Source organism: Meleagris gallopavo, chromosome 12 (assembly GCF_000146605.3).
Source record: "Meleagris gallopavo isolate NT-WF06-2002-E0010 breed Aviagen turkey brand Nicholas breeding stock chromosome 12, Turkey_5.1, whole genome shotgun sequence".
In the NCBI taxonomy this organism is placed as follows: domain Eukaryota; kingdom Metazoa; phylum Chordata; class Aves; order Galliformes; family Phasianidae; genus Meleagris; species Meleagris gallopavo.
In genome coordinates, this window is record NC_015022.2 from 12,993,235 (window position 1) to 13,015,080 (window position 21,846).

At 39.5% G+C, this 21,846-nt stretch overlaps 1 protein-coding gene across 3 annotated transcripts in view; it reads right to left on the bottom strand.

The window, feature by feature from the left end:
• The window catches only part of AGBL1 (ATP/GTP binding protein like 1), a 300,344-nt gene that overhangs the window by 127,267 nt on the left and 151,231 nt on the right, over nt 1-21,846 (bottom strand). For all 3 annotated transcript variants that reach the window (XM_010717492.3, XM_010717491.3, XM_010717493.3), the window contains one exon: nt 1,371-1,500. In XM_010717492.3, coding sequence (XP_010715794.1) covers nt 1,371-1,500 — 130 coding nt within the window. The remainder of the gene's footprint in view (nt 1-1,370; nt 1,501-21,846) is intronic.

The window sequence follows — 21,846 nt, forward strand, 5'->3', positions numbered from 1 at the left end:
AGCACTTAGAAGGCTGTTTTCTATGGCTGAAGTTACCAATTAAAATGGGTTTGGTTTGAAAGGCTGGTAACTTTGAAGTTATTTCCTTTTCTCTTCCAAGCATCTTTTCTTTGCTTTGAAGAAACTGCTTGCCCATCCCCAGTATAAATGAAACTAATCCACTCCACAGAAATCATCTGGCTATCAGTGAAATTGGCTTCATGGCATCATGGCAGTGAGTGCAAGGCAGAAGAAACTCAGCTCCCTTCTGTAGTGGGGAAAAGGCATCTGTGAGCATGTAAAAACCAAAATCAATGTATTCTTCAAAGGCAAAGAAAAATCAGTTTACCACGTCTGACATACTGCCTGTGAGTGAGAGAGATGATACGATCAATAGCCTTACTTCACTTGGCAGGATGAAAACTTCCACTGAGTGCATATTCAACTTCATGCATCTGGATATGACAGGGATGGTTCTGATAAATTTAAATTAAAAAGACCCAATAAGATGAGCGTAGTAAAACAAAACTGATCAGATGTAGCTCAAAACCCAAAGAAAATGTAGGTGAGTAAACTCTCAGCTGCAAGTTGAATTTCCAGTAGATTCCTTGGAGTACAGAGCTGAACTCCAGGGCTGTTGTTTAGGCCAAAAATAGCATATTTCCACAAAAATAAAGAAACTCACAGATATTTGCACCTTGTCTGAGGATTTTTTTTATCAAGACCAGAGGGAACTGTGCATCTTTCCTGCCTAACTGGGGCTATAAGAGGCCAACTTGCCTGTCCATCCGCTTCCACTCTGTTCATTGACATTTGAAACTCTCAGAGTTTTTTATCCTGAAGTCTCAGAACTATTTGTTCTGCTGAGCACCAAGACAAAGCAGATGAGGATAGATCTTAAACATATCCCAGTAGCATCATCCCTCATGAACTTCTGGTAGTTCCCCCCAAAAGTCGTTCTCACTAAAGCAGAAGGGAAGTTCAACCATTTTGAAGACTAACTCCTGTGTTTCTGTGATGGCACAAATTGCTCCAGCTTCAGCTTTTGCATGATCCATTCAGACTACAGAAGACTACAGACTTCAGCCTTCACAGAATTTCTTCTGTCACTGCCAGAAAGATAGCAATAACCTACTAACAATATCTAGCTTAGCTGAAGTACTTTGAGGATACTAAAGAGCTTTAAAGAATTTATATTCACATTGCAGGTGTGCAAAGACTCTGAAGTTTGGAGTTGGTTAGAAGATTCAGCAGATAACGCAAGACTTTCAAAAACACTCCTGAAGGATGAAAGTGTAACAGCATAGGACGCTTTCCAAATCTCTCTTGCCATAAAACAAGGCTGCTCACACAACTGCAATAAGCAACAGAAGATACTGGGAGTTACTCACCAGAGGGGCCCGGCCGATGCTGCGCAGATAATACAGAAGACCTTTGGTGTGGTAAATTGTTGGATGAAGCTGAGAACTGGGTGTCAGCCACTGTCTGTTCAGATCATCTCCACTCAAGGAACAACGATGGCTGAAATCACAAAGCAACACATCACAAACCCCTGAAAGAAAAGTTGATTCCAAAGAGTTCCTGATTCTGGCAAGACCTGGCACAAAGATGGGGAATGTCAATTAAAATAAAAGATCAAAGGTTTTAAACATTGCATTGGAATGAATCAACAGTCAGTACGTTTCAGAGGTGCGTACCGCATGCAGATTTTATCATTTCCTTTCCTTCCAGAATTCACACAGTTACAGCCCTGAAAATAAATGTAGATTTTCCTTTACCTAAGTACACACACAATCAGGACTACTTACAAACAAAATTATCTTCGGAAGCGCTCTAAATTCTGTGCTATCTACAAAACTCACCCAGCTTACATGCAGCAAAGGCTTCTCAAAACCTCCACAGCAAGTAAGTACATCCAACTCCTACTCATTCTAATTGAAGACAGGTGCTTGAATCTCTTCGACCAGTCTGAAATATGTATGCACTTAAATGAGACGAGCTGGATATCTCATTTAAGCTCCTCCGCTCATGAGAAATGTAGCTATCTGAAGCACATCAAGAAGATCTTGATGCATGCTACATCATTATGTGGAACAATTACCTAGATTCACTGCAAAGACTGAATAAAAAGCTAAATAAGGATCCTAGATTTGCACTGAGAAAGTGTTTTCATTAGCTGGCTTGAAAATATTCTGCTCCTGACTCAGTGATCAGTGAAAAATTCTGCAGGATATTTGATTGTAAGGAGCAGTACATCATCGTACAATTTTGCAAAATCTGACTAATTTCCCTCATTAGTGACTGTGTGCACTGCGGAGCCTAACTATTTTAAGTACTGGACAAATTTCTAGCTACAGAGTTACACCAGCTTTGCTGTTCCAGCCTCCTAGTAACAGAATAAGTACAGATGTATTCCTGGGGACGCAATCTGGTGGTCTTCAGGCAGAGTCTTGCATTGCAACTGAGGTGCATTGCATCCAGCAGCTTTGATATTATCAGTGCCTTGCAAATGATACTTGCAGAAAAACAGTCTTAAAGCTGAAATACTTGAAAAATACTAGATACACTGGAGAACTGGTTAAGAAAGGAAAACAAAGAAACAATAAAATTCACTAAAAATGTCATACGATTTTAATGGAGAAAAACAAGGTCTCTGATGCCATCTTGGGGTTTCTGGCAACATCACAAGACTCATTCTAACTTTAGATCCAGTGTTACCTGAATTCCCTTCTTTCTTCATAACCCATTGCTCATTCTGCAAGTTGGAAAATATTACCAGTAGCTAAAGAAGTCACAGAATGCTTCTACCAAAAATTCCATGCGAAAACATGACCACCTCTGTTATGTTTCTTCATAGCCCTTCAGGCAAAGTTACCTGTAGGCTCACCTCTCCTGACCTGCAGGACAACAGATGCTCAGCTGAGATTTACAAGTGTATTTCTGCTAAGAACTTGTGTGCATACACAATTTCCTTCCAGCAGGTGTAACTCCATTACTCCATTTTAAAAGTCACTAAACAAAAAACCACTTTGTAATATATATATATATATATATATAAATAAATTTTCTTTCAGAACACAAGAAGAAATGCATGCTCTCTTAGAAAAGGATGCAAGAAAAAAACTCCTAATCAACTCTGTAGCACTGCAGTGCTTCTCACTGCAGCATCTGGTTCTGCTATGGCCTATGGTCTGGAATGCAGTGCTGGTTCACAAGCACAGCTTCTACACAGCACGCTGACATGTCCATAGCTCACAGTACCTTCACTCTTCGGACAGTCTTCACTCTGCCCATGTTGCAATTTACCAATTCCATCATTCTGATAAAAAAGGACACTCTTCCTAGAGGAGACTCTATGACAGTTCAATTGCCCCACGCCATTCACAGTCAAAGCTGTTATTTACAACAGGGAAGGAAGGTAAAATCTCAGCAAGCAGGCAAGAACTGGGAGGCAAAGTTCAGTTTTGTCCCTCCAATGATGAACATCTTTGCTCATTTAAATGACCTTTAAATATTAGCCCTCTGCCTGGCAGCTTGTAGCCGCGGCTCTGAAGGAGATGCAGAACTTTAATTAAATTATGAGACACTGATTTTTCCAATTTCGCTCTCTCCCTCAGATCATAGTGTTAAAGGCTATTTATTTTTGGAGATCCCCACCAGCTCTGTTCCCTTTTTCCTTTCCTTCTTCTCTTCCTCTCCTAATAGCGATGACATTCGCAGATAATGGTTTTGTCCGTTATGCTCTGCAACCAAGGGTGAAGGTAAAATATTAAGCTGATCTCAAGTGCTGATAGCAAATGAAGGCACTGGAAAGCTGAGACTAGCTTTCTACATTTGGCAGGATTTCATGAAATTCACTTCTCAAATCAAAAGGCATTTCTCACAACGTAGGTCCAAGCTATTATATTTGCTTTAAATGCTTTATGTCTTCTCCCCTTTGCAGCATTAGTGAGACTACGTGACAGCCTGGATGGGACGACGAGCAGCTCAAACCAAGTGATGAAAATGTTTGCCACAAGGAATTCCAATAAAGTAAAGAAAACTCCACCTCTATCTCGAGACAGATTACCCGTAATTAAATTGTATTTCTCTTGCTCACAAGTCTGATGCTTTGGATTGAACTTTTGTTGTAGCTCTACTTCCTTTTCTACCTTCAAACAGTTTTTCAGTGAGGGTCAGCATGTGGGCCAGCTGTTAGCAGCCTCTTGGAGTATACTGCTTGGCTATCAGAGCACAACAAAAGGAAACTATTTCCTCCTTTGTTCTACATAAGAACTGAAGTGGCTCCATTAAACATTTCAGCCACAACCTTTGAGAGATACGATCCATTAGGGCCACTGTAGAAAGGATCAGTTCCACAATTTGAAGCAGTTTGTGCAAATATCATGTCTCTCCCACCAAGCAAGACCAAACACTTTTGACCTTCTCCTACAAGCAGACTCTAGGGCTGTAATGCTTCTGTAAGTAGTTCTAGAATAACTCAGGAAAAGCTATGGAGCTGGTAGAAGATAGGATCCTCTGAGCATAACTAAGCTGTTCTAAAAATGTACGTAGCCAGAAAACACTGCCACAGTGATACACAGCAAAGCATTCAGCACTCACAATTGTCTGAGGAAAGAATGTCTGTCCTTCAGATATACGAGTGCCATGTGGCCCCTGAAAACGAACAAAGTATTCAAGCCCAGACCCTGGAGCAAAGGTCTGATGGAACACATACAACTCTCCTTTGACTGGCTGTGAGCGCAGAAAATTCAACCACAGGTAAATCTGTTGATGCCTGTTGGTTGCAAATATCGTTACACATCATCAGTAATACTCCTGCACCTCTACAAGCCTCACCTCTAAAGATGTATAAAGGCAGGTAGTCATTCAGAACTGCAAATGGGAGAACTACTCTACGAAAACCAGATCCTTAACATCTCCAGTTGATACACCACAATCATAAAGATGAGGTTGTTTTCTCTTCTGAATCCACAGGCAGTAAATGCACATCTAAGAGAAGCATTAGATCTTGCTCTGAAGGCAGGGACACCTCAGAGGGAGTTAATGAGAAAGAGGTTAAGTTGCTAAAGCATGGACTTATTTAGTTAAAAATAGAATGATATTTTAAGTGTGTTTTCAGTTGTAAGACCCTGCTTTTAATCTTGTACCTCAAAGTTTGACATTAAGTTTTACTGAACATTTGTCTTCTTAGTTGTCTTACTCTTAGGCCTGCTTGGCTTAAGTGCAAAGCAAAAGATCCCAAGCACCTCAGCTTCCAACTTTACTGAATTCTGAAATGTGTTTGGACTGGGAGAACTACCTAGTCCTAACCCAAGGCTGATATGGTCAATAGAACTCTTCAGTTGGCTGCGGTAAGAGTAGATCAATGCCCTGCATGGAAAGGAAAATGAGAGGGGAAAAAGAGAGAAGATGGGGGAATACACAGGGAGGAGAGGGGAAAAAAAGAAAACAGACACCAAAAAAAACCCCACAAAAGCAAAAGGGAAAAGGGACGTGGGGAGTATAAATATAATGCACAAGATATTAAACAAGGAAGAAAGCGAGAAATGGAGAGAGAGGAAAGTCACTTTTTAAAGAAAAATGTTGCTGTGCTTGGAAGATAAAATGATTCAAAATCTCCTGTCCATTACAGATAAATGGAAAGACAGGGCCCATCATATCAAATGAATGATGTCAGGACTGATAATAACAGCACCTGGGGCACAGTGAACTATGAAATCTAAAGGGATGCATTGTGTTTGATATGTAGAGAGCAACATCACCATTCGCTGTGCATCTTAAAAGCAGACAGCAGTACTAGCACAGGATGAGAATATCTATAAAGGAAAGTAGGCACAAGTAAACATCAGGATGCCGTTGAACAGCGTGTGGCAGCCTCAGACAGACACAGCATGCCGGACTTATAAATAACTACTGCCTACCTAGGATGGAAGCAAGAGGAATATTTGCATTAAAGTGTTTTGGTCTTGCAATTAAGAAAGCTCAGATCAACCTGAGGTGTGAGTACATGTGGGGAGGGCAGGTGGAATCCTCAATTTTCTTGATTGTTAATCTTTTCAGAGAACAAGACAGTGATGTTAGGAAGCAGCAGAACCAGCAAAGCCCTCCCTCATAATTTAAAGGAAGATGTGACAGAAATATAATTATTTTTTTACAGCTTGAAGTCCACGTACTGGAACTACATTCACCATGCATTTACTCCATGGAGATGCTCATCCAATGCCATCCAGTCACTGCATTGTAGCATTGCCTTATGTTGTCTATGGTCATTCTAGAAACAGAAACGTCCCCACAACAACATAAATATTGCACATATGTGTGTAATCCAATGAAACACCAGTTTATGGCAGCTAACTAATCTTCCATTTTCTGAAATTTGTCTTAATTGCATTAGGGAAATTTTGGAGTGCTGAAGGCCACTTTGTAGAGCTCTTCATATAATCCATTTCATTTTATAGCAGATAAATATACAGAGAAGCACCACAGCACTCTACAGCTGGAATCAAAAATAGGGAATTAGAGGGCAAGGTATTTTCCTACTGTGCTCTGGGCTGCATCATTAATTTCATAGTGAAATTTCTTTCCCATCATTAAAGTGGGCTGCTTTAAGTTCCCTCTGGGATACCTCACTTTTGCATCTTGGCAAGCCGTGGGGTTTCACTGAAGAAAAGTGATCCCTTCCCCAGTTACTGCAAGAAGTAAAGGGGGCAATGTTCTTTCTTTGTGCAAGGTCTGGAGTTATCAGATTTTCATTTTTTTCACAGTGAAATATAGGTGAATAGCTGCAAGGCATATATACAGACACCAATGACCAAAGCAGTTTCCATCCACATTACTGCAGCTAACAATTCACTACTGATCATATACTATCCTTTCTTCTGACTGCAAGCAGTAGGAGTGCTAAAATTCCTATGAAGAATCAGGATAAGAGCCATCTGCCTTTCCAATAAAACCAAAGCAGACAGAAGTTCAGGAACCATGTCTATTCCACATCTCCTCTTCAAGTTTTACTCACCTCACTCCTACATTTATTACATTTATTCTCAGCTCCCCCAGTGCCAAGTCCTCAAGCTTCATTTGCACCACACCTTACTTTTACACTGCTTTCATCTCAAGTAAAGGCCACAGTGGCCAATGCAGGCATGATGAAAATCAAGGTCAGAAAGTTAACTCCTCCTAAGCAAATACCACGAAGGACCAAGCAATGGCAGTTTCCCAATTGCACTGTGACCTCTTGCTGCCATACTAGCTTACCTCCAGGCCTGTAAGATGAAATTTTTTACTGCTACCTTTTCTTAATTGCCCTTTTCACACACAATATTGAGCTTATCTCCTAGATGACACTTGCACTATCTGGCTGCCAACCAACTGAACAAGGCCACTGGAAAATCCTGACCACTTTAGACCACTGCTGCTCTATGACTTTTCCATTTCAGCACAGATTAATGAACCCACGATGTGTAGTGCTTCTTCTTGGGCCAGTGGTATTCTAAAGACTCACTCCACCAGCTTCTTCTCGCCTACTCGCATCAGAACATTGATGCTAATTAGCATAATGAGCCTTCAGAGTTTCACCTTCTACATCTGACTGATTTTTTCACAGTGGACAATTCTTACCTCCCAAGATAAATGACGCAGTCTGTACTTTCTCCTTTTGGTGCATGTAACTGTGCCTCTGTCCTTGTTCATCTCTGATAGGAGAGTCCCTTTTCTCTCCGTGGACACATTTCATTAAGATGCATTTTGTCACAAACCAGTTAGACACAGAATGAGATCTGCATCACTCCCAGCTAACACTGTCAATGTCATAATCAAATGAGACAAGAAGTTCACATGACCTACTGAAAAGGTGAGTTAACAGCATTATCACAGATGAGCTAAACTACCTCCTCAGTTCCACATGAAAGGACGCAAATCAGATTTCTACTCTTTTAGCTGCAACAACAGTAACTATCAAATGTGAGAACAAATTCACCTGCAGTTGGTGACACTTTGCACTGTCATTTATGAAGAAAATGCAAGTTATGATGATTTGTATAAAATATGTACTATTTTATGGAGGAGTAAATAAGGATTCAGGGAGCTGCTAAAAACTGAGTTCTCAGTTTCTTGACGCCTACCATGAGATTGGCTCATCTCTAGGCTCTGTTTGCAATACCTCTGAATACTTTGTCACTGATAATACAGCCCTAAAACAGAACTTTTAGTCGTAAGTTTTGACTAGAAAAATAAACTTTCAACTCAAGATTTTTCTTTTAACAAATACATGCTTTCTGTGGGAAATAACAGCTTTTCTCAACACCCTATTCTCTTCAAAACTTTGGCTTTTCCATCAAAACTTCAAATTGGACAATTCAGAACTTTAAACTGCTTAAGAGATGCCATCAGCATATGGCAGAAAACATGCACTTAAGGATTCTTAGGTACTCATTCTTGTCTGCCTGAGGGTCTCTTTGTCTGGGCCACACGTCCTGCAACACAACTTATAGCCTTGACAACAGTAATTCAGTAAGATGCACAATTATGGTGCAGCAAGGGAGGCAGGAGAAGCCAGGACAACGGGACAGTCAAACAACTCCCAGATAGCACTGCAACGACACTTCCAAATGGAAATGTTGTTTTTAAATGGGAAGGTTTGGCTCCAATTTGGACTATTATTCATTGAAAAGTTTTCCACAAGGAGAAAACATTTTTTTAAGACAGCCTCATCCTCCTACAAGCTATTTTAGCTAATCCTAATTCTGCAGGCATGAATATTGAAAAAGTGAAGACACTCCTGCAACAAGGCAGCAAATCAGTGAAAAACTAAGACCAGAAGCAAAGGTTTCATGACAACAGACCGAATAACTAACATTTTACTTTTGAAGTAATGTCCTTTAATCTATTTCTAAGCCTTGTGTTCTCGATTTTCTTAATTTAAATGTGGTTTGCAATCATACACCTGATGAAGGGTTCTTAACTGACTTAAGCTAGTTGCTCATATATATGGATTGCAAATTGAGTTGATTTAAAAATCTGGTAGTTAAATCAGTGCAATCTTTGTATACAAATGAGCACTGAGAAATGCATTTTCTAGATGACTGTTCTAAAACTTAAACCAAAATAAGTGACACAGAAGGGCAAAGTGTGGCACCATAAATTAATAATAAGAATTACAAGCAGAGCGCCGTGAAGAGGCCAAGAATATTTGAAAATAAAAATAAAGAATGTGCAGAGGTCTTCAGATCCATTAGATTTTCCTAGGATCCTTATGCAGTCCCATAGTCCAGTAGGTAGCACTCATCCCTCCAGGCAACAGGGAACTGAAGATGTTAATAAGAACGGGAGAAAAGAAAAAACCTCTCAGAGCAGATGCTATGAGTCAGAAATATTCTGCTAATAAATTACAGAATAATTGGACTAATCCAAAACCATTGCCAGTGAGTGGTGAAGAACCCTTGTACTTATTTTTTAACAATGAGAGTAACGAAACAAACACTGCACAAGGACTACAGTGCAAGATACTATGGTACAGTTCCTTTCTGGACCATCACTAGGTCATCCTGGTCTAATCATGTCCAACATCATATAAGAGGTTTTGTCCAGATTGTAACATCCCACTTCCATGGGCCAGACATTGATTCGGGCACGGTGTGCCTACTTCACAAGACAAGCCTTTTTGGAAACCTGGAGTCCCTTTCCAGTTTGGGGCCTGCAAAGCTGTGTGTGTATCAGACTTGTTTCAGCAAACTGACACCTCACAGCAAAGCAAGGCAGTGATTTGCCAGCTGGCACTGAATATGGGAAAAAAGGAGAAGACGAACTGGCTAAGAGGAGGCAGAGGTGGAGATGAGGAAGGTTGAAGTCACCTTCCCAAGATGAGATGCTTTACATTCCCATTCTCCATCATCTCAGCAGTCTTTCTCAATTGAAAACAGGCAGCGGGCATGAGACTCTGCAAGTCGCACCTGTATGCTGAATAAGGCTGCAGAATTCCCAAATAAGATGCTTATAAGCACATTTTATTCAGTCCTGTGGAGGGCTGGAAAGCTGTCTTGCCAAATACGTTCTGTCATTTTCCGAAGTGAGGTTAATAGTAGATTCATTTTCTTTTTTTAAATAAAATGGCTGCTCTAGATTAGGCTGTCCCTCTGTGATGCCATTTATGCTTACACATTCACCCTTCAATATGAGTTCTTGATGCTTAGGATAGATGGTGTTTTTCTTAACCAAACAGAGCTGGCACAAAGCAGGTTTATTTCAGCACCAGGTTGCTCAGAGCAGCACAAGGAGAGACCTCACAGTACATGAGGCTGTGATGTGATTTACGGTGGAATTGACCACAGGTTGACATATACAAAGACATACTATACTTCCTCCGTTAGTAAATTAGAGTTCTGACACAGCACCATTATCTGAAATATGCTGAGTGGTAGCTTACAAAAAAACCCACAAACCTAAGAACCCAGTTTGCCAATTCCCCTCTCCACAGCAGGCACAGTTAAAGAAATTAACTCCAGATTCTGCTAGTTGCTCACATTGGAGGAGTTTTCTCTTCTTCTTTCTACTATCCCCCCTTTCTTTTTACAGTCACGCCGTAAAACCAGTATGATTGTGATCATATTGCTACTGGTGCCTACAAGTACATTGGAAATTCCCACTGTAACAGGCTATATACACAGTTATGTGGTGATGCCTGCTAACTTCACAGGCTACTTGCCTGGCAAATACAATCTCTCTGCAATAAAGTAACAATGCCTCACAGGTTACTCAACAATCATATATATGAATGCAAGCTTTTCTCCTTTCTGAACACAGAATTTCCAGCTCTGCCTGTGAAGTCCACTGAACAGTCAGGAGATCCTATGAAACAAATTGATTTCTTTGTAATAAGTGTTCCTTTCTGTGGAGATAAACAATAGTTATGAATCAGGTCTGTTTTCAATACAGCTTCCATGTCAAAATGGAAAAAAAAAAACAGCAAAACAAACCAACAAAAAAAAACAACAAAAGACTTACTTTCCAGTTACACATTCCATCTGACTTTGAAGGGAAATGCATGTTTTCTATTTAACTAGACACACATTCCATGTATCCTCAGAGATCAGGCAACAGCCGTTCCACCATCACTAGAAAAGCATTTGAGGGACTGATCTGCCACTGAGCAGAGTGAGCAGGCACAGATAAGTAAAGCAGTTTGAGGTTTTATCCGTAGAAGCACTAAGTTGTTTTATTTACTTTCCCCTACGCATATGCACTACATGACTTCAAATCTCAGCTGAATGCTAATTCTGATACCAAAAAAAAAAACAAAAAAAAACCCACACACTAAAACAAATTGCACTTACATAACTGCTCATCCAAGCACAGTGTCTCTGGGCACTTCACAATAGTAAAGTTAAACGAAGCATTCAATACACATTTATTAAAATAAAGTATTCACTGGAGAAACCTGATGGGCTTTGTAGAGGTCTGCAAAATGTTCAGGAAAAAAAAAATAATATTAAAATATCCATACAAAATCCAGTAACGGATAAAATCATTGTAAAACAAAACAAAACAGACCCAATTCTCCAAGAAAACTCACACATCAGCAAGATTGGGCCAAATGTTCAAGAGAGTCCACGCAAGTGGTAAGTAAAGCTGGCACAGAGAACTGAGGGTGCGCAGAGAAACTGAAGACTCCTAAGAGGCAGGATTTGATTTTGAGGGGAGCCAAAAGATTTGCCTTAGAAACCAGGCCAAACACATTAAGTGCAGCAGTTTTGCTGGAAGTTTCTAGTAAAAAACAAAAGTCAAATTAAAACTAGGACAGTAGATAGGAGCAAATGTAAGCGGTTCTTATACACTTATGTGAGCAGAAATCTAAGCTGTTTTTTTTTCACAGCAATTGGCAAATTTTAATTGGGGGCTAGTACGATCAAAAAAATCCCTCTTGAAACAGATTTGTAAAGTGAAGTTACTTGAATACTGAAATAAATGACCTCATTTTTCAAAATATGGAGCTACTCATCACTGCCTATTGAAGTTCAATAGAATTGCAAGCACTCAGCATCTTCCAAACTCAGGAAATTCTTAACTAGCTTCCTAAAACATATCGGGGCAACTAATTTATGGTCCTTACTATTCATTTTTATCTCTGTTCTTCAATTGAATCTGGAAGCTTTACACATCAGAAGACATCAGCAATATTCCAGAATAGAGGATACAGAACTTTTCCAAATATTTGGGTGAGTTTCTGCTTAGCTCTTTCCCCCCTTCCCTGCCCTCCAACTTGCTTTTAATGTAACGAAGTAGAGGAAAAAACTCGTAAAGGGTAACGAATCATGAACATTTGGGCATCAGTGGGGTTTGAAGACTCTTATGAAGAAAATCGATGATCAGCATCCAATTCTGGTAGCAGAGCGCTTAAAAAACTTTCAGATTAGAAGCACTGTCCTGCGTCAGTGAGTTAAAATATCAGGTTCTGGTCAAAAGATTAAATATTTCATGGCATAGCAAAAGGCAACGCAGTAAGCTGACAGAATCTCTTATTTAGATGTGGAGAACAAGGTACAAGAAAAGAACACTAGCAGGACCTCTTGTTGTAAGCCATGTAGACAGGTAATTCAGTTATAACTCTTCTACTTCTAAGGTCCATGGGTAAAAGCTGATACAGTGCCACTGAAACACAATCCACGTGTGCTGGCTGGTCTAACTCTGCATGCTCAGTCACTTAACAAGGAATAGAACCATACTGTCTACCTTTACTTAAGTCAACAACTGAGGACTACAGCTTTTCTCTCTCTAGTTAGAGAAACAGTTTTCAGCTCCTCATGGGTAAAGAAGGGTTTGCCCGTGATTCTGTGTTTTAATTCTTAATGCACATTTCAGACCTAACAGGTGAATAACGGTACTGATTTATTGCTAAGTACATCATACAGGGCAATAGAACTTACGCCTCTAAGGAGAAATTGTGCAAAGTTCCAACTGTAGACCAAAAGGGCTTCAAAACTGCCTTCTGAAAACCAATACTTTGTTACTGCTAAGAAACAACCTTAGAAGCAGCTCTCAGACATATTTTTCAGAGGAGGGGTATCCGTAGCATTTCTGTCCATAGAATGACATGGGAAGAAGTACAGGGGAACAAAATTCTCTGTTTGAAGATGGATTTGAAATAGATACATGCATTGTGCTTAGAATCATAAAAAGAGGCAGGAAGGCTAACGAGTCTCTTGAATATTTCTGATGCTATCTGATGGTTGTTTTTCTGTTTTGAATTTCTCCAGGACTCCTTGTTCTTTGAGCTATCCTGCCCCTCTCAGACCCAGGAGAGATTAAAGACTCAGCTGCATAACATTTAATCAATACAGATAAGCTCACAGAAATATCCTCTATAAAAATCAATGTGCAAATTCAAGTAGGCCATTCTGATCAACTGGAATAAATGTTGCAAATTATTTTGACCACAGCTGTAAAAACACTGAGGAATAAACAACGGCATAGGAAAGACCTAAAGATCTAAGTTGTCTTTCTTCTATATATAAACAACGTAGTTCAATTGTCACTGTTTGAATTTAGGTAAATTAGTGCTTTCTCAGCTTCTTATCTTTTCAGTATATTTGTAAGCAAAGTCATCTATTGCCTAAAGTAGAGGACTTAGAAAAAAACTTCAGTCCTCTGTCTTTCTTGAACAACTTATATATACAATTATATATATATATATATATAATTAATAATGCTATATAGTGCCGTAAAATGCTAAATATCTTTAATTCTTTTTAAGGTATAACAATGCTTACAGCCCCTCTCTGAAAATACGGCATCTAATCCAGACAGAAGAATACAGGATTTCCAGAAATAGATGATGTTTTTGTTCTGATTTTCTGTCCAACTGGCAAGCTTGATGACCAAAACTTTCCAGTGAGTTAGGAAATAAAAACACTAAATCAAACAAGTAATATTTTTTTGCCATTTCTGAGTGTCCAAAATAAAAATTTAGACTTCTTTTTTAATGAATTACCCCACCCTCCCTCTGAGTGTGGCAAAGCCACTTTTAACATGAATTCTCCACTTCAGCAAGACCATCTTTCTTCAAATAAACACTATTTCAAACAATTATATCATCATTGGTGAGATGCTAAAACAGGCTGCCCTGAGAGGTTGTTGATGCCCCATCCCTGGTTCAAGGCCAGGTTGGATGGGGCCCTGGTTAGCCAGGTCTACTATTAGATGTGAAGGTTGGCAGCCTCGCCTGCAGCAGGGGATTGCAGCTCGATGATCCTTGAGGTCCCTTCCAACCTAAGCCATTCTATGATTAAACTAAGCCCAAAATGCTTCTTTAAGATATTACTCCCATAGGTGGGTAAAACTGATGTTTCAAGAGAACAAAACGTTCACAATCATACCCTTGGACAATTTTTTAACCTCCTCACAGACTAAACAGCAGTTCCTTAGTGGTGGATGGCATGACAGATGCTTCTCTCTAGCCCTGAGTGCTGCAAACTACCAGGAACAGAAAGCAAATAGGGACAGCAACAAGGAAATAAGGAAGAGAAAGAATTGGGTCTTAGAGAGCTCATTTCTCTCCAGCTCACACGGCAAATTTGTTGGCCCCAAAATTATGCTCACTGAATTGCAGCACTGAATGTATTTCTCATGGTATGACTCCACAGCTGCAAAATCCCAGCTGCAATTAAGGAACTGCAGGGTTGGATGTTCTATCATTTTTATACGTGCAGGCACTCCAGCAGTGGCTATGGCAGGCTGCAGCTGCCTGCTCTCAGCCCCCAGCTGCTGCCTCACAGAAAGGCAGTAACTGCAAATGCGTGCAAATGTTAAAATCACAAATTTTGTGGGTATTGGAATTGTTCAAAATGGCTTAGCATTATTTCATCCCAGCACTTTTCAGCTCGGTCAGGTAAATAGGACTTGGGAGACATCACAGAACATGGTTTTACACCACTGGAAATGAAGAGGTGATGAGGTGACCTCCTAAGCATTATGGTTTCAAACAGAAAGAGAATAGCTGAATTTCAGAGTTGACACATCTTAGAGGAAATCCTCATGATTACAGTTGTGAGCCAGTTTCCAATGATTAAAGAACAGGTGGGTGCCTTTTTTCTCACGTTTGTCTGTTAGGATTTTCTTGTCTGTGGCACTGAGTACTGACTGCTGTCTAAAAAAAATAACTGCATTGCATGGTTCACAGATACTAGGGAGAAATCAACAGCACGACAGTTACATGCAAAAGTACAGACTCACGTCTTCTCAATATTAAAGTTACATCGTATATGATGAGAAATATTTGAATATTCTAAATATAACCTTTAAAGAGCACACCTCCTCTTTCATCTAGCATAAGCCTAAGATAGTTCCATCTGAAGATGCTGGCAAAGGTGGAAAAAGCTAATATACTTTTGAATGATCATATATTTGATAGCTTTGCTTCACTGTGGCATCTGGCTGAGCCCTTCCTAACTCACCATTCTTTCCCTTCATCAAGTCCATTTGTTGTTTAGATCCATTGCCATTGTGAGTTCAGGGAAATGGTCTGTATCGTTCAAGCTCCTGTTTCTTAGCAGAGGATTGTTAAGGTAGTGTGGTTTGGTTGTGGTTGGACTTGATGATCTTTCAGGTCTTTTCCAACTTCAGCAATTCTATGATTCTGTGATTCTTACCTTGTTTTGTACCCAATGGGAATTAGCACGAAATCTTTGATCAACAAGGGCTTTTACAATTTTTATTTTTTCTTTTACAGACAATACTGTAAACACTATATAAATAGTCCACTGTAGAGAAGAACATACTGACACCTGCAATGGATATCACGGGGAATTGCAAACCCACAGAGAATATCTCAATGCACTCCTAACTTTTGGCCTTCCAGTGCTGCTCAGGAATTTCACATTTCATTCCATCTGTGCAGAGAAGATCATCTCTCCATTATCCTAAGAAATACAAAAACTTTAAAAAGAAAACACAACATAGAAAGCTGTCACAACACCAAAGAAAAGTGACCATCTTCTGACTCATTTTTTTCAGCTTGTTCCAAGTATAAAGCATTGTTAAAAGATCATCCTGCTCTGCTGATAAGCTGCTGCCCAAGTAAATTAAAGACATTAGCTAAGCCAAGAAGGGCTTTATCCCTTTGTGGATAAAGCCAAGATTACACGAGGAAGCACAGGTTTCCCTTTCCTGCCTCTTTTAGGTCTCTTGGTTTACCCATCTCTGTCAATAAAATACTGAATTTCACTTGGAAAGAGTTTTAAAGTCTTCACACACTATTGGTGTACACATAGCACAAGATCTTTGCCCACTGCTGCAACAGTTGGAAAAAGAATGCTGAGTCTTGTCAATATGAATAATCTGTTTACCATTGATGCCAAAGAATTGCTGGAATGGGATAAGATTGCCCAGTACTTCCAGAGCAACATTTGGTCTGGTAGTGAGAAGATAATAGGACCTTTCCTAACTTATGCTACTGGCACTAGCTGGGTAGAGTTCACTGTCTTGAAGTGACAGAAGAAGTTCAGCCCTACTATCCTCAGCCTGCACTTCAGCCTGTTACAAAGAACAGGCAACATGGATACGGAAAGGAAATAGTGATTGTTTCCATGCTGGGTGATCTCCAGATATACTATAAATTTTCTCCTAGCAAAATTACAAATTCAACTAGGAAAGAAAGACCTTTGCTGCTGGCCTACAAACACAACTGGATGAGTCAGAAGTTAGGGACAGATTTGCTGTCACCATTTATTCCAAGGCCCTGTTTACTCTAATAAAGCCTTATGCTATTTCCTTACTTTGGAGAACAAATAATCATGAGGTCTTACTCACCCAATGGGGTCAGTAAGATGTGTGCACAAAGCCACTCAGCCTTATAGACAGTGACAACTTTAGGCTTTCACAGTATTCCTTCTCAGTTACTTCTGTTCATCCTATGGAGTCCTCCAGGGATGATTTGTCATGGTCCATAGTAGGTTTCTTGCAAAATTCAATAACAGGTTACATCATTGGCTTAACTAGAGTGCCTCAAGTGTTCTTGCTCTTCCCTTTGCCAACTTTCAATCACAACTATCATCTTAGCAGGAATGTTATTTGAAGTAATGGCAATTCTTTGGAGCAGGTTCCAAGGTAAATTAGTTTGTATCCATCACAAATTATCCTAAAAAAGTATACATTCTTCTCAGAAATCTTCAGGGCAGTGAATATTTGAAAATAGTGGAGGCTCCAGCAAAGATCCCAGCGTATCACTGACAAGGTCTCTTAAGAGGAAGAGAGAGTTTTGCTGCAGCAGTAATATGGGAAATGCCATTCGAACAAAGAAATAATAGAAATCAATACAGTCAAATCATGTGTCTTGCAAGTCAGTAAATCCTCCTGAAGCAGCTGTAGTGTCAGGAATAATGCTTAGGACAGATGGATTTTATTTTCCCCCATATGTATAATGTGACTTGAGAGCCTTCAAAGGAAAGAAACGCTTCCCTGGGTACCCTGATTCCATGACCTAAGTTGAAGTTAATTCCAAAACATTTCCAATCATTGCAAAGGGACAGTTTAGTCAACTACATTTTCAAAGTTATTATTTACATGCACATTCCAGGATTTCATCAAATGCAAAGCATCTCCACTGATTGAATGGCCACAATTCCTTAATGGCATTCAAAGAAGAGAGATGTTTGAATTTTATTTACTTACTGATTTATTATTATTATTTTGCTCTCTGCTTGCAACTGCAAATATGTCTTTGCTGTTCCATTAAACTGATCACTTATCTATGTTTCAAACTCAACTCAAAACGTCCACACAGAAAATATCCATGCTACATTTGGAGAAGCTGTGCCTTGCATTTATGCATGAGATCGTGGATTACACTTTAATGGATACTTAACCTGGACTAAAAACCTGCTAACATTCATTGTAGGGAAGGACTCGGGTCACATCCCACCAAGTGCTGAATACCAGTACATGACTCTGTCACAATTAATCCCATAGTCGCATGGAGTGGAAGGGCCAGCCCTTCTGCCATTTACCCAGAGTCAAAAGAACGTCAGCACAAACAAAGAATGGAGCAGATGTGTAGTAGGGAAACTCACCCCAGGCTTAGGCTAAACCAGATGATCAGAGAAGGTTTCCTGCACAGCAAATATATCTCTCTAATAATCTCTAACAGAGCCCACTTGTGTACACATTAGATCCTAGCAAAAGTTGCAATGGCAAGAAAGCATCAGTACATCCCTCATTTTTGTTGTTTCCAAAGGAAATGGTTCCTTATCATCACTATCCTTGCGTAAACAATGTTTGCTACTTGTTTTTAGCAGTGATGCAATTATTTTTTTTTTAATCCGCTAGCAGGTGTTTCAGTCAGATGTTTCACAGAGAGATTCTGGCTGGTTGACATGTAAAGTTTACAGTTTCTTAGAGTAGAAAGATATATTAAAAAAAAAAAAGCCAACAAAAAACAGGAGAACTTAGACACTGCAATTGGGTTACACTTCCAGTAACGCTATCAGCCTGAAAACTAACTTCACTTAATTCAGCAGAACAATTGTGGATCTACAGCAAAATGCAGGAAAGCAGAATGCAACTATAAGCCATGGTCCCTATGTTGATCAATTTCCCCATCAAGCTGATGGCACTAGAGATGCTTCACATAATGCTACTCAAAAGGGCATCAATTTTTTGTTTTAATCACTTCCTGTAACAATGCAAGCAAGAAAGTTCACCAAATCAGTGTTTTTCTATTTTGTCTGATTAGCTAGCAGAACGTGCATTTCCAGTACATCTGTAGGCTCAGAATCTGCCAAAGATACCACTGCTGTCATTCAGTGCATTATGGTGCACATTAAAAGAAGTAATTTGTGTTATTAAGAGGAGCAAATGAAAATAAATTACTTAGAGCCAGGTCATAGAAATTCTTATTTCTTCAGTTCCTGGATGTAAGATGATCTCAGTAAATAGATCAAAAATGTCATTCTCCCTTACCACTCATAGCCATTACAATGACTGCTCAGAGCTCAATATTGACACTCAGTGTCACCTATTGAAGATGATGGTGGCAAATGTCAAGCTTTGTCCTGTTAGAGTAGAACTGCCATATGATAGCTGTCTGTCAGCTTCATTGTGCTTTTCTCCCTTCCTTTTAACTTCTATTACATTGTATGGTATGAAAGAAAAGATGCCTCCTCCTTTCCAACAGCAATAAACATCTTCAGCACACTTCAGAGCTGCAGTGAAGAAATGCTTATGGATTGTGAAAAATGTTGTTCAGAGAAGCCTTATATTTAGGGGGTTGATCCATCAAGGACCTTCAAACACCTGGACATGCCACACATCATTCTACATAAATACGATCATCTCTTTCTTTCATGTGCCCTGTGGCAGAATATTAAAATATAAAAACAAAAAACATATGAAAACAACTTCTGTCTTCCCTACTGGACGTCTATCTTTTTAACCACCAGATAAGACTGTATATGAAAAGCAACTTCCTTCACAAATCCCCAACGGAAGCAACAGGAACACTGTGTTACAATCAGCTCCACACAGACAAATGTTTTATTCATATGACACAACTTAAAAATAAAAAAAAATAGCAGCATATACTGGTTAATTTTATCTAGATAAAACCCACAGTGTGGCTTTTAAATGATTTCAAGATCTTTTCCTACCCCACTGAGGTACATTTTACCTATTTGGGATGAGTGGCATCAAATGCAGTTGCTGAGAGTGAAACCCCACAGATGTTTACAGAAAGTCATGGAATCCAGAGGCCTTTCCACACATCCCGCAGATAAATGGATTATTACTGACATTTTTCAAACAAGTGATCAAACCCAATCCCACTTCACGTAACCAAATGAGTTTCAAGGAGGAGAAACAAAGAAATCTACTGCCATTTTGAAGACTGACAGTTTCTCTTCTCTTCTAATTCTTCCTCCCACCACCACCTGTTTTGCACAACACGTTACTAATATTGTAATCACTGAATTATTAGACAGAGAATTTACAAGCACCACTTGTTTTTTCCTCGGAGATGAAGGGAAACTGCCATAGCAATGAAACTACAGATTATATCTTCTAAACTCAGGTCTGAGGAGAGCATAAGCTACACTAAAGATTTCTGAATGCTATTAACAAGACCATTTAATGCTCTCTATTATTTAATATAAAACAGTTCTATAAGTAATAGGGAAAATATTGTAATAGAATAGGCCACCTGGGGAGCAAAGCTACTTAAGAAATACGATACAGTCCATTGTATTGAATAGGAATGAAGATGGATTATTTTACAAATACAAGAGAACTACTAGGCCAGAGCTTCCCTGGTTGACAGTGTGGATGGATTCCACAGAGATTAAACTGTGACCATAGGCCAATATTGAGGTATATTTGGCAGAGCAAAGAAAGGGGCTGGAAAGAGTTCTGGACAGTATCTACCAGTAACGACAAGCGATGCTTCAGAACTTCCATATTTCTTGGTCCATGTCACATTAAGTGGGAATTCTACATAATCTCAGTGGATTATCAAAACAAAGAAGGAATAAAAAAGGAAGAGTGGGAAAGCAGCACACAAAGGGCAGAAGCTGAAATGCAAACAGAAAGACTTTCACTAAGAAATGAACGACAAAAATAAAAGAGACTCTGAACTGAGAAGAAATTGGGATTTCACTCCCTTCGGGGGCACTGCAAGGAAAGAAAACATTGTATGCTGGGATAGTGAAGAAAACAATCAAAGATAGGGTAAATATTTACATTTCTATTCACATAACTGAAAGGTATAAATCATAAGAAAAACCAACAGCTTGGTCCTCAGGGGATTTCTCAGTGCTGTTCTGTTTACACAAAGAGCCCCAGCACTTTGCTTAGAGCTTCTTCCGTCAGCTCCACTGCAGAGTTGCAAACAAGGAATCAGGTCTTTCAATGGAAAAGATATTCATATTGCTCTCCTATGGCTGTGAAGCTTCTGCAGTATTGTGGTTCTGGCTTAAAGTTCATGCTGTAAATCCAAGTAGCACCATGTGAGTATCTGATTACAATCCAAAAAAAAAAAATGCTAGACAAACTCTTGCTCACCTCAAAGCCCCGGAAAGATAAGAAAAACAGCACACACTTGTCCTTTGACAATACTTCTCCTTCTCTGTCTTCCGCAAAGTGACACAAATACTGAAAATAATCTCATTTTCAGTATACTCCTTGCTACCAACAATTCTAACACAATTTATGGACTATAATTATAACGCAGGCAGTGAAACATCCAGCAACTGAAGACAACAGCTGGTCTCAAATTCATGGCTAACAATACAATGTTATCAGCCCCAAAAAGCAATTACAGACTACAGGACCTTTAAACCAGGGAAAAAAAAGGAAAAAAAAAAAGAAAATCAAAGACCATGGCAGATAAAGGCAGTGTCAGTTTCCAGCCTGGGATGCCAGCCAGTCATTTGTGGCTGTAAACCACTGACAACCTGCTCTGCCAGGTTATAAGATACTGGTATCACTCGCCTATTAATGCAGCGCAGTTAAAACATTCAAACATGACAAACAGCGACAGCTCCACATCATGGTGAAAAGGAATTGAGTTTCAACTGATAGCAGCAATGCTAACACTCCAAGGAAGGGAACAGCAGTAATGCTTGATACATCATCAAGCATCGTTGCCCTCTTTAATAAGGTTAACCTGGTTATGGGCAATGACCATAAGCAGTGATAGCCAGTTGTAGCACAGACTATAACTTTTGAAGACCAAAACAGGAGATGCCACGTGACAATCCTGCCATCGTTCCTTCTGTGAACCCAAAGCATAGGGGCTCAGAACTTTGTGCATCGTCAAAGAATTCAATGCCTAGGTCAGAAAGGCACAACAGACATTGTACCTGGACTAAACATCACCCTCTAAAAAAA